Source organism: Pan paniscus, chromosome 19, assembly GCF_029289425.2.
Source record: "Pan paniscus chromosome 19, NHGRI_mPanPan1-v2.0_pri, whole genome shotgun sequence".
NCBI classification, from domain to species: Eukaryota; Metazoa; Chordata; class Mammalia; order Primates; family Hominidae; genus Pan; species Pan paniscus.
In genome coordinates this window covers 66929147-66942084 of record NC_073268.2, presented here as the reverse complement: position 1 = coordinate 66942084, position 12938 = coordinate 66929147, and the positions used below count along the sequence as shown (strand labels likewise).

General features: G+C 38.5%; 1 protein-coding gene across 16 annotated transcripts in view; it reads right to left on the bottom strand.

The window, feature by feature from the left end:
• The window catches only part of LUC7L3 (LUC7 like 3 pre-mRNA splicing factor), a 33532-nt gene that overhangs the window by 2540 nt on the left and 18054 nt on the right, over nucleotides 1–12938 (bottom strand). For 11 of the 16 annotated variants that reach the window (XR_008621586.2, XM_055100976.2, XM_063599265.1 and 8 more), the window contains exons 3-9: nucleotides 9828–9867; nucleotides 8930–9074; nucleotides 8444–8518; nucleotides 6365–6469; nucleotides 5355–5516; nucleotides 4170–4453; nucleotides 3469–3629 (exon numbers count right to left, since the gene is read on the bottom strand). Coding sequence is in view for 15 of the 16 variants with exons in the window: in XM_055100976.2 (XP_054956951.1) it covers nucleotides 3469–3629; nucleotides 4170–4453; nucleotides 5355–5516; nucleotides 6365–6469; nucleotides 8444–8518; nucleotides 8930–9074; nucleotides 9828–9867 (972 nt within the window). In the remaining variant the exon portion in view is untranslated. Of the gene's footprint in view, nucleotides 1–828; nucleotides 955–1752; nucleotides 1830–3468; nucleotides 3630–4169; nucleotides 4454–5354; nucleotides 5517–6364; nucleotides 6470–8443; nucleotides 8519–8929; nucleotides 9075–9827; nucleotides 9868–11952; nucleotides 12016–12671; nucleotides 12735–12938 lie in introns of those variants that run through there. The other 5 variants (XM_063599268.1, XM_055100977.2, XM_063599267.1 and 2 more) reach the window with 5 other exon arrangements.

The window sequence follows — 12938 nt, the reverse complement described above, 5'->3', positions numbered from 1 at the left end:
AGCATACAAAACTATGTTCACATGAGGTTCAATTATTAAGTTAGAAGGGTAAAAATGGAGACCCCAAAAGGTGAAAAAAAGTTGAATGTTTATAACAGGCATGTTTTAAAAACTACAACTACATATTTTTCAATGCAAAAAATTATTTTTATATATATTTGAATATCCAAGAAGGATAAGCCTAATGAAAGAAAATGGATCTTAAATCCCAATCTAAGCAACTGAACTTTTGTGCTTTGCTAAGAAAAGTAATATATATGCCACCTGAGAGTTGTTTTTCCAAAAAGAGAAATTAAAATTCAACTCAGCTGCAAATGAAGAATGAAAAAGGTAAACAACTTTTTCCTCTACTATTCTTTGGATGGGTAAGACCTCAGACTAGAGGTAAAAGTAGTACACCAGAGCGAGCATAGTCTAGCCTTTTCAGTTCCAAGTATTCCCCCAACAAAAAATTTCTACAGAAAATGTTAAAGCCAACTAGAAACTTTCTGGAAAAATAACTTTTCCCCTTACTAAGAATAGCTGGTCTGGCAGAGTAGTTAATAAGACAAAAAGACATTTTAAGAGAAACAGAACCCTCTACATAGTTTCTGCACAGTTATGAAGACTAACACCAAATATCTAGGAAAGAGATGGTAATGAAAACCAAAATATGGTATGGGAGGGGCACCCACTCAGAGAACTGAAGATCTTATGTAAAAGAGCATATTTAGTCCATAACACTTGCATAATACACAAAGCAATGTCCAAGTAGTTAAGCGCAAGACTTGCTTCATGTCTGTCTGTCCACTTGTGAGAACTGTGCCAGGACAGTGGGCTCTAACTGACCTTGTGGGAAAGTCCGCCCTTTGTGCCTTATGGGCTTCTCCGGTGCACAGGTAGCTTCAATGAGGAAGAGTCGTCTTGTTGTCCCGTAGAGGACTAGTAGTCAGTCCAATAATCTTATCTTCTGCCCTATGTAAATATGGTAGATCTTAATAGTCCTAAGGACATCCACAATTTGTGGTGGATTTTAGGGCTATGGATGAAAAAAGGAAACTCTCTTGACAAAGAGAGCACCTTACACTGGTTGCTGACAGCTTTGTGTGAGAAACCACTTTTCATTTGTGGAGTGAGATAAACTGCTTCTATCATAGCACCTGGAGTAATAAACGTGCTTTTTCTCATTTGCCATTAATAAATGCTCACTGTGGCTCACATCTGGTCCCAAAGTCCAGATCTTCAGTCATTTATAAGAGTGCCTAGATGGCTACATGGTATTTTCTTTTCTGTATTTTTTTTTACATTTTTTTAATTCACTCATCTGCACACTGATTTTTAATTAATTTATTTTTACATAGCATTTTCAAAATGCCAATAAATTGTATCACTTCTAAAAGAGATTCTAATGTTTAACTCTATCATAGCATACCCAATCATGGGAGACAAGCCTGATACAGTTTTCTCAGTAACTTCTCTCTTTGCACCAAGTCTCACATGGAAAATCCCTGTCTGTTGCTAATCTAAACATAACTCAGCTTATTCTGCTTAACGAAAAGTTTTACTAGGGGCCAGGCATGGTGGCTTACACCTATAACCCCAGCACTTTAGGAGACTGAGGCAGGAGGATTGCTTGAACCCAGGAGATCGAGATCACACTGGACAACATGGCAAAACCCCATCTCTACCAAAAAAAAAAAAAAAAAATTAGCCAAGCATGGTAGTATGCACCTACAGTCCCAGCCACCCAGGAGGCTGAGGTGGGAGGATCACCTGGGCCGGGGAGGTAGAGGCTGCAGTGAGCCATGATCGTGCCACTGCACTCAGCCTGGGTGACACTGAGACCCTGTCTGGAAAAAAAAAAAAAAAGTTTCACTAAATTTCATGTCATCATCATTACAATTTTAGGATTAAAGGTAAGCAACTCTGGACATCTTTTTGCTCTATCCAGAAATTACACAAATATGCCTGTTTTTAGTCAGGCCAGTGTCATTTACTACTCAACTTTGACTTCAAGTAGTTATGAAGGCTAGCTAGCTTTTATCCCTAAGAACCAACCCAACAATTTTAAGTGGCACAAATGATAACACAGAATAGAGCAACTAAAGCTAACAATAGGAAATGTAAAACTAAAAACTTTCTCAAAACAAATATTATTAATTTGACCTGACAGTCATACCTGGCTCTTAAGAGTTGACCTCTCAACCCAAAAAGACATTACACAGAAAGTCTTGCAAAAAGATTAGGTAAAACATTCTTAAATCTAATGTTAAATCAGTTAGCCCTTTGTAGCAACTGCCTTTTGAATCAGAAGCAAGTTCTCAACTTGAATGGCAAACACTAGCACATCTGGCAGTAAGACAAAAGTTTTCAACACTTTCCCACATTACAGTAAAAGCCAATATATGTTAAATATTTCAGAAAAAGAGGGTGTGCTTATTTTAAGAAAATAAAAGCAGAGACCAAAAAATATGTCCATGGTTTGTGCTGCTAGTTCTAGCTGAGTCTAGAGGAAAAACGAAAACAAAAAACCAGGACAGTTCTATTAAAGGATATAATAAAAAAAAAACACATAAAAGACTAGTATAATAAACCTCAATAGTAGCACATATATTATGCTGGTGATTAAACATGGAGACAGGTAGAATGAAATGAAACAAGGAGAGCTGTGAAAATCAGAAATAGGCCCCTTCTCTCATTCCTAAAACCATGCAAAGCACAACAGCTCATTCAATACAAAATAAAAGATATTTTGTATCTTTTATTTAAAAAATACAAAATAGAAGAACATGAAACTCAGAAAGGAGACCCTGATGGTTAACAGAATTATCTTCCAATAAAGGCTAAGTTAGATGAGAATATTCTTGTGAAAACATGCCACACAAATTAAAAAGTCCATTAATAGTGCCAACAGCACAGTAAATCAGCTACTGGGATGCCACAAAAAAAAAAAGAAAAAGAAAAAAGAAAAAGTAAAGCGGAAAGAGCATGTTGATCCCATTGAAAATGTGGGTAAGACACATGTAAGCAATTCAACTTCTAGGTACTTAGATGTTAATTACTAACTTAAATGAATGCTACAAATGAAGATTAATCCAACAATGTACACTCACTTTATAAGACATATTATGAAACACTGCAGTGTGTAAAAAAAAAAAAAAAAAGGAGCCAATAACCAAGGTAATATAATAAATCCTACACCTAATAACCCCGAAAGGTAATATAACACTTAAAAGAAGCTACATTAAAAATCTTCAGGTTATCAACTGAAAGATGTTTTTAACATCTAAGAAAACACCAGATAAACTGTCATTTTCACAAATCTACGTAGGAGAGGGGGAAAGAATGCCTGTCTCCTACTGAATGGCATTCCTTAAAGTGAAAAGGAGTATGTATGAAATGAATCTTTGCCTGTGTCTGGAGAAAAGTGAGTGGGGCGATTAGGGTGTGAAAAGTTTCTTAATGAACTGAATTCTCATATAAACTAACCTTTCTCCTTGGATTTTCTATCTTGTTCTCTGTCCCGACTTTTGCTCCTGTGCTTATATGACTTTCGATCCCGGCTTTTTGATCTTCTTCGATCCCGACTTCGAGATCTGTGTTTTCTTTCTGATCGATCATGGCTTCTGCTTCTTCGTCGATCTCTACTTCTTAATAATTTAAAACCAAAAGGCAACTTCAGCCAGTATTACAATAAGTAAAGGCCTTGGAGTAGATGCTATTAATTAACAAGACTAAGCAAAACTTACCCTCTAAAACATATTTACATTAGAAATCTTAAGAACTAAAAATTATTGAAAATCTTTCTAAATTCATCTCCAATAGTGCTAAGATGGTTATCGTTGTGCTCTTTAAGACTCTTCTTCAATTTGTAATTATAATTAAAACAGTATGGCTGATTTCATATTTTATTTCTCCGAATCAGTGAGACAAGCACTTAAGAGACCATCAGGTACTCTAACTTTGTAAAAAGATTGTGTGGAATTTCCTAGACAGGTGGGAAATAGCACAGAAGTTGCCCCGAAGATGGAACTATTTTATTCACCGATTCTGATCTCGCAACCCATCATATCACTTAAAGATACTTAAGAGCTTCCCAAGTACCATTCCAAGGAATAATACTAGTAATTATTATTGTTATTGCACACCCATTATGAGCTGGACATCAGTCTTAGGTGTTTTATATATACCTGCTCCGCCTTCTTTCTCTACTTCGTGACCTTTTGTGGTCCCGAGACCTGCTGCATCTTCTGTCTGATGTTCGGCTTGAGTGTCTACTTCGTGAACGACTTCTCTTTCTTCTTTCTCTGTCACGAGCCCTTTCTTTTTCTCTTTCTTCCTCTTCCCTTCGTCTTTTCCTTTCTCTTTCTTCCCTTTCTCTCTCCCGTTCTTTTTCTCTTTCTTCTCTTTCTTGCTTCTCCTTTTTTAGACGCTCATCACGATCAGGTTCTTCGGTTCTTTTCCTTAACTTTTCCTAGAAAAATCAAGTTGGATTCTCATGCAAATGTAACTTTAAAGCATTGTTAAACAATGGTCAACTAATGTGAAGTTATCTGTAGACCAACTTATGGAATTGATGCCCTTAAGGGAAATGTAGACATTCCAACACCATGTATATACACAAGGTATCATTATTTGTCTAATCCTCAGGAATATTCTTCCCATATTTCTGGCACTCAAGAGTTAAGAAAATCAAGTGCTTTCATAGTTCAATAAATAGCAAAATTTCACAGAACTCACAATGCTTCAAAAATAATTACACATAGGAAAATATCAATGAGAGGGTCATATCTCCATTTAAGCCATATTAAAATATAGTTATTTTTATCTATAGCTACTGATAGCTAAAAGCTGTAGCTATACCTAAAATAGATTTTTTTAATAGCTAAAATGTATCTTTAGAAGAAACTTATGCTGGCTGAGCGCAGTGGCTCAGCACTTTGGGAGGCTGAGGAGGACGGATCACCTGCGGCAGGAGTTCAAGACCAGCCTGGCCAACAGGAAAAAACCCCGTCTCTATTAAAAAAATACAAAAATCAGCCGGGCGTGGTAGTGTGTGCCTGTAATCCCAGCTACTCAGGAAGCTGAGGCATGAGAATTGCTTGAACCCCAGAGGTGGAGGTTGCGGTGAGCCGAGATCACGCCACTGTACTTCAGCCTGGGTGACAAAGCGAGACTGTCTCAAAAATAAACAAACAAAAAAACAAAAATTAGCCAGGCCTGGTGGCACATGCCTGTACTCCCAACTACTCAGGAGGCTGAGGCATGAGAATTGCTTAAACCTGGGAGGTGGAGGTGGCAGTGAGCTGAGATCGCGTCACTGCACTCTAGGTGACAGAGCAAGAATCTGCCTCAAAACAAACAAAAAAACTTACTTTTAATTCTTCTACAGTAGCTTTAATTTTGGCATAGCCCATGTGTTGTTTTCCCATCAAATGGTCATCTACCCGGGACTGGGCATCTCCTACTATTAAAAAGGCTCCACATACTTCACAAACTTCCATTTGTTTTTCTTGTGCAGCAAAGCTTTCAATTGTCTAAAATGATAAATCAGTTATTATAAGAACATCTGAGGAAGAGAAACAAATCCCAGGAAAGTACTCAACATTTAGAAAAGATTTCTAATGTGTGTGAATTGCTCTTTTCCATTTCCCCAAATCAGTAATATTGGACTACAAGTGGTCAACTTTTAGAGAGGGATGTTTAAGGTAACAGCAACTAACTTACTGAATCATCCAGAAGAAATGTTGAGACCCACTGTTCAATGTTCAACACCCACATTACCTTACAAAATTTAAATCACCTTTCAGAAAGCCACCTATTTTAGTATGAATACATTCCTTGCTTAGGTTCAAGGGATATGATGTCCATATACAAAACTAATTAAGGAACTAAGCACATTGACTATAATCTGAACATATCCTATTCAATATGGAGGAACCAATGACCAATTACATTCTGCAATCAATAGTATCTGAAACAAGTATATTCTATTCTCCAATTAAAAGAATTAGATATTTAAGGGTGTATTAATTTTTAACAAAGATGTAAGTATGTACTGAGTAATTTATTACAACAAAAATGAAAATAAAACCAGGCTCATATGAAAATTTATGGTTTAAGGCAGTGATTGGCAAGCCAGAGAGGCCTTTTGCTAACATTTTATTGGGATACAACCACACCCATTTGTTTCTTGTACTATCTAAAGTTGCTTACATACTGCACAAAGGCAGAGCTTAGTTAAGTAGATGCCACAGACCTTGTGGGCTACAAATTGTGCTGACTGTAAGTTTAGAACATCAGTTTTCAAAGGTTCTCAAATAAAAATGAGTTCCTACTAACTGTGAACAGACAGGTGAGATAATGTGAAATAAGGTTTACTCACCGAGGTTGTGGACCTTAGCAGTTCTCTCTCTTCTTTTAATTGCTCAACTAATTTCATCATCCCCTGGGCTTCTTCTACTTTTCCTTCAGACCCTAATTCTTCAATCTTAGAAGAGTAGGGGAAAAAAACCGTTAAGATTTCTTTCAAACCCAACTATTGTCTTTTTTCCCCATGGTTCATTAGTGGTTGTTTTCCATCTTCTTTGGTTTCATTTACAAAAGCCTCTTTGGGTTTAATTTATCCTAGATTTTTTTTATACTTCAATAAAGTATAACTGATGTGTTAAGAAAAACGCACTTTCGGCCAGACGCGATGGCTCATGCCTGTAATCCAAGCACTTTGGGAGGCCAAGGTGGGCAGATCACCTGAGGTCAGGAGTTCAAGACCAGCCTGGCCAACATGGTGAAACCCCATCTCTACTAAAAATACAAAAAAAAAAAAAATTAGCCAGGCATGGTGGTCGGCACCTGTAATCCCAGCTACTGGGGAGACTGAGGCAGAAGAATTGCTCGAACCCAGGAGGAGGAGGTTGCGGTGAGCCAAGATCGTGCCACTGCACTCCAGCCTGGATGATGACGTGAGACTCTTGGTTTTTTTTTAAAAAAAAGGAGAGACAGCGTCTCACTATGTTGCCCAGGCTGGTTTTGAACTGCTGAGCTCAAGCAATCCTCCCAAAGTGCTGGGATTACAGGTGTGAGCCACCTACTCTTTTCAGTACCTCCTCCAGCCTGAATCCTAACCACAATCCCCAGGCAACCAAAGATCTGCTTTCTGTCACTGTAGGTAAATATGCATTTTCTAAAATTTTATATAGAGTCATAGAGTCTATATTCCTTTTTTGTCCAGCTTCTTTCACTCAGCCTAATTATTTTAAGATCCACCCATATTGTCTCATGTAGCTAATTCCCTTTTATTACTGACAGGCATTCCACCATATAGATACATCATGATTTAATTATCCACTCACCTGCTGATGGGTATTTTAATTGATTCCAGTCTGGGTTTTTTCATTTTTTTTGTGCCATTATGAATATAGCACTCACGAACACTGGAGTGTAAATCTTTGTGTAGACATATGTTTTCATTTCTCTTGGATAAATATTTGGGAGTAGAATGGCACATGGTACATTTTTAACTTTTTAAGAAAGAGACTCCAGGGCCAGGCACAGTGGCTTACACCTGTAATCTCAACACTTTGGGAGGCCAAGGTGGGCAGATTACTTGAGGTCAGGAATTTGAGACCAGCTTGGCCAGCACAGTGAAACCCCATCTCTGTTAAAAATACAACAATCAGCCGGGGATGGTGGCGCACACCTGTAATCCCAGCTACTCGGGAGGCTGAGGCAGGAGAATCATTTGAACCTGGGAGGCAGAGGTTGCAGTGAGCTGAGATCGCACCACTGCACTCCAGCATGGGTGACAAAGCAAGACTGTCAAAAAAACAGCAACAACGACAACAAAACAGACTCCAATATGATCTACAGGAATATGAAAGAAAAAAATGAGACTATTTTTTCCAAAGTGGTTGTGCAATATTATACCCCAGTTCCAGCTGGCTCACATCCTTGCCAATAGCTGGTATGATCAGTTTAATTTTAGCTATTCTCATAGGTGTCAAATAGGTATTTGATTGTAGTTTTAATCTGTATTTCCCTAACGACTAATAGTGTTGAGCGTCTTTTCATATTTGCTGTCCTTTCAGATACATATATATGTACATGTACACACACACACAAAGACAAGGTCTCACTCTGTTGCCCAAGCTGGAGTGCAGTGGCACAGACACGTCTAACTGCAGCCTCGCCCTTGTAGGCTTAAGCAATTCTCCTAACTCAGCCTTGTGTGTAGCTGGGACCACAGGTACACGCCATTGCACCTGGCTAATTTTTGTAGCGACTGGGTCTCACTTTGTTGCCCAGACTGGTCTCAAATTCTCGGGCTCAAGCAATCCTCCCGCCTCGGCCTCCCAAAGTGCTGGGATTATACACATGAGTTACCATGCCTGGCCCATCCTTGTATTTTTGCTGGTTACATGTCTGTTTCACATTACTTCCTGACATTAATGCACACAATTCTCACCTGTTGCAGAAGTACATCAATTTTGTCTGTTAGAACCTGAATTTTTTCTTCATTTTTGCCTGTTGGGCCAGCAGCCTATTGAAGACAATAAAACGTATTACCAACAAGTTGAAAACAAAGATAAACATGCAAACTTGCACATACCATACATAATATTTCTATTTAATAATTAAAATGCTTAATTGAAAGGACAGTAATTCAATTATCTTCAACTTCTGTTGGTCAATCACATATTGTCAGTTACTACTATTTAAGGGAAAAATCTTGGCCTCAAGAAAAATAAAAACAAAGAAAAATCTTATGGTTAGCAAAATCAATGTTATGTTTGCTAATAAAGACTGGAAAAAAAATGAATGCCCTGTAAGTTTCATATCATTTTAAAAGAACAAAGTAATGAACAGAAGACAAGTTTCAAAAATATTAGGGAGGTCTCTGAACCTCCAGAAAACAAGGACCGTTTACAAAGACTGAATTGATTTCACTTACCCCAGAAGACTGCTGGTTTTGAGATAATGCCAAACGAGCATGGCCTCGTCTGATCCTCCGTTCTACTTCTGCAAGTAAGCTCTGTAAGTATCGCAAAAAATCTCTCTCATAGCCAACTTTCATGAAACGAGAGCTCTTCTCATACCTGGTAACATGAAAATAAACAAGTACTCATTTCCAAATCTTCAGCCATTACAACTCAAATATTCTATCTTAACTAGCCTCAACGACTATTCCATTTAGGCTGCAGCGTAAACCAGGTGTATTTGAAGTGACTTTCTGATTGCCCCTCGTCATAGAGCTTTACACAGGGGTTTAACCACTAGCTTTACCACTGTACTGGATCTATGACCCTGGACCTAAGACAAGTCTCATGGATAAAATCGGGGCTGGGCATGGTGGCTCACGCCTGTAATCCCAGCACTTTGGGAGGCCGAGGTGGGTGGATCACTTGAGGTCAGCAGTTTGAGACCAGCCTGGCCAACATGGTGAAACCCTGTCTCTACTAAAAATACAAAATATTAGTCAGGCATGGTGGTGGGCACCTGTAATCCCAACTACTCGGGAGTTTGAGGCAGGAGAATCCCTTGAACCTGGGAGGCGGAGGTTGCAGTAAGCTGAGATCATGCCACTGTACTCCAGCCTGAGCGACACAGTGAGGCTCATTTTAAAAAAACAGCAAATGGGCTACAGAAAAAAAAAGTCTGACATACAGGGTGCACTCATGTGGTAGCTATCAGTATCATTACTGAAGCTATAGAACTTTCTTACTATCCCCAACCAGTGACTGGACTTCTCTCAGACACTCATTTTACATTTAATTGCAATTATTCCTCAACCCTTGTCCCACTTAAACCAACTAATAACTGGGGGGGAAATGACAAGCAAAATAACTTACTGTTTTCGTAGATTTTCATCATGAATTTTTTCACACGGACCTGGGGGAAAAAATATAATTGTATAAATTATCTGTGATTATTAGCAACCTTTTCTTGCCAAAAACAAAAAGTTATTTTTCTTTTTAAAAAGGATTCACTTTATCACTGAGTAGTTTGTAGACTTCTAAATTGATCCTACTAAATCATGAAGCATCATAACCAAATAGGATATAAAATTGATCTGCTCAGTCTTCAAAGTCAATATAATGGATAGCAACCATATATGGTTAAAAGAGAAGTAAAGGAGGGAAGGTGAAAGGAAATTCTTCCTTATTGCCACTAAAGAAAACTGATGGGGGTAGACCACTGAACTGAACCATTGCCGACTTTATTATTTTCAAATCTGTATATAAAGTCAAATAGCACTAGACTAGTACCTAACCCCTACTTCTTCCCACCTCTAAAAAGCAATTATCTTAACTCTTCTCTATTTCTTCTCGAATTTACCTCCACCTTTTAAAATTCTATGCTTATTTTGCTATTTATCAATCCTAGACATCAAAATTTTTGGATAAATAAACACTTAGTGCTTATATTATGTAAGTACTATTCACTGTCAGGCCAAACAAAGGCTCATTATGAGACACTTCTGATGTTTTTTGTTGTTGTTGTTGTTTTGTTTTGTTTTTTTGAGATAGAGTCTTGCTCTGTCGCCCAGGCCGGAGTGCAGAGGCGCAATTTGGCTCACCGCAACTTCTGCCCACCAGGTTCAAGGGATTCTCCTGCCTCAACCTTCCAAGGAGCTAGGATTACAGGCACCCACCACCACGCCTGCGTGATTTTTTTGTATTTTTAGTAGAGACAGGATTTCACCCTGTTGGGCAAGCCGTTCTTGAACTCCTCACCCCGAGTGATCTGCCCTCCTTTGCCTCCAAAAGTGCTGGGATTACAGGTGTGAGCCTAGTTTTTTCTCTATATTTTCAAATTCTTCTCAAACACTTCAACTCAGCTATAGAAACTATCTCAATACTAATTTCACATATGACTCAAAATACATCAGATCATCAGTTTCATTTTCTTCCATGGGCCTTCTGCCTTACTTCAATCTGGGATACTTATTTTCTAAGCTCACTATAGAATTATTGTCCTGATGAATTCCTTTTCTGCTCTGTAGTAGATGAGAATTACTGGATCTCTTGTTTTTTCTTTCCTCTTTCTTGGTTTATGGACATGTTTTGGTGGAGTTTCCTGAGAAAAGGCCCATGGGAGATAAATCTGTTGAGACCCTGTATATCTGAAAATGTCTTTTTCCCCCTCCGGTAGACACATTTTCACTCAGCACCCTGAGGATGTTTCTCCAATGTCTTCAACTTCCCCCGTTGTTACTGACCAGTCTTAGGCCATTCTGATTCATAATTCTGTGACCTACACCCACCCCCACCACCCCCGTGTTCTAAAATTTCACAGGGGTATGCCTAGGTATGGATCTTTTTCATTCACTGTCCTAATCACTTGTAGGACCTGCTCAACCTAAAGATGAATGCCCTTTAGTACTGCAAATTTTTTTTCTTAAGCAATTCCCTCTGCTTTTATTCTGTCCACAACTATTAAGCTGGTAGTACAGTTCCTGGACTAAGTTTTTAAAAAATCCTTCTGTCATACTGCCCAATATTCCAGTAAATTTCCTTAATTTTATTTTCAAATCTTTCTGGTGATTTTAGTTCTATTTCTTCAGTTTTAATTTCTAAGAGCTGTTTTTCAGAAAATGTTTTTCAAACTTTTTCCACAAGTTCCCTCTTTATGGCATCCTATTATTGCTGAAGAATATAGTGTCTTCTCATATGTCTCTGAAGATACTAAATTTCTTAAGATTTTGAAGAATCTCTCTTCTGCTTTCCCCATTATCTCCAATTCCACTAAATTCTTCTTTCTCTGTTGGTTTTGTTAATCTCTTGTGTTGAAGGCTTTCTTCGAATGTCTGACTGGTGGTCCTTGGCAAGCAACTAATTTTTTAAAAAGACACTTCCAAAATCTGACTGGAAGTTAGTAGGGATTAGGCAGGGTTTGTCAGCTCATGAATGGGCTTTATCATAGGAAAATCAGGCAGTAAGACTTTCTTTTAAGAGATTCCCCAAGGGTCAGTACCTGTAGAGATCACTTCTCAGGAACTGTTCACTTTCTCTAGAGAAGAATCCTCTTTTCTTCTGCCTGGGGAAAAACATCTGGCTGTATCCTTCTAGGAACAGGGCAGAGGAGAGCCCCACCAATAAAAATATAGATTCATTTACTCTCTTTTACATTCTTTTTTTAACTTACTACTGCCCCTGCTGTGTCTGAAATCTCAAGATCTAGACTGGTCCTGCCTTAATATGCTCCTAATGCTCTAAGGCAAACATTGTACATAATGAATTGACTTCTTTTATGTATCCAGAATGATCCTGGTTATGTACCATCCTTGAGAGAATTGAGGAAATAGTCAATTATTTTTTTCTATTTTGTGGTTCAGATAAACTAGTCTCTCTAGTCCAATTTCTCCAGAAAATAACCTCTCTTCTCCTGGGGTCTATGGGGAGGAGAGTAAGATCAACAGATGCACAGGACCACCTACACTAGTGGCAATTTTGCATCCTGGGGGACATCTGGCAATGTCTGAAGACATTTTGGGGTGTCACAACAGGGGGTGCTACTGGTTATCTAGTGGGTAAAGGCCAGAGTTGTTGCTAAACATCCCACAATGCATGAAAAGCCCCCTCCAAAACTGGCTCAAAATGTCAACAATGTCAAGGTTGAGAAACCCTGAACTAGACTACAGACTAGTCTCTCTCATTTTCAGCCCCATGACTCAACCCTGCCTTCTGTGGTACCTGGTGCCTCCAAATCCTGAGCCTGTCCAGGGTTCTGCTGATCAAACACTCGCTTCTGTTTAGTATCCCCTTCTGCAGGCTTTTAGGGTACAGGTTGCTCTGCTCTGTTGTGTTTGCTGCTACTCCTCCATCCACTTGTCATCTTCCAAAAATTTGCTGACATCTCTAATGTTATCTCCTCTTCCATATACATCTTTTTAAAATTTTTTTCATTTAAGTGGAGTTTTGGGAGGGAGTGGAAATAGACATGTATGTTTAATTAAGCCA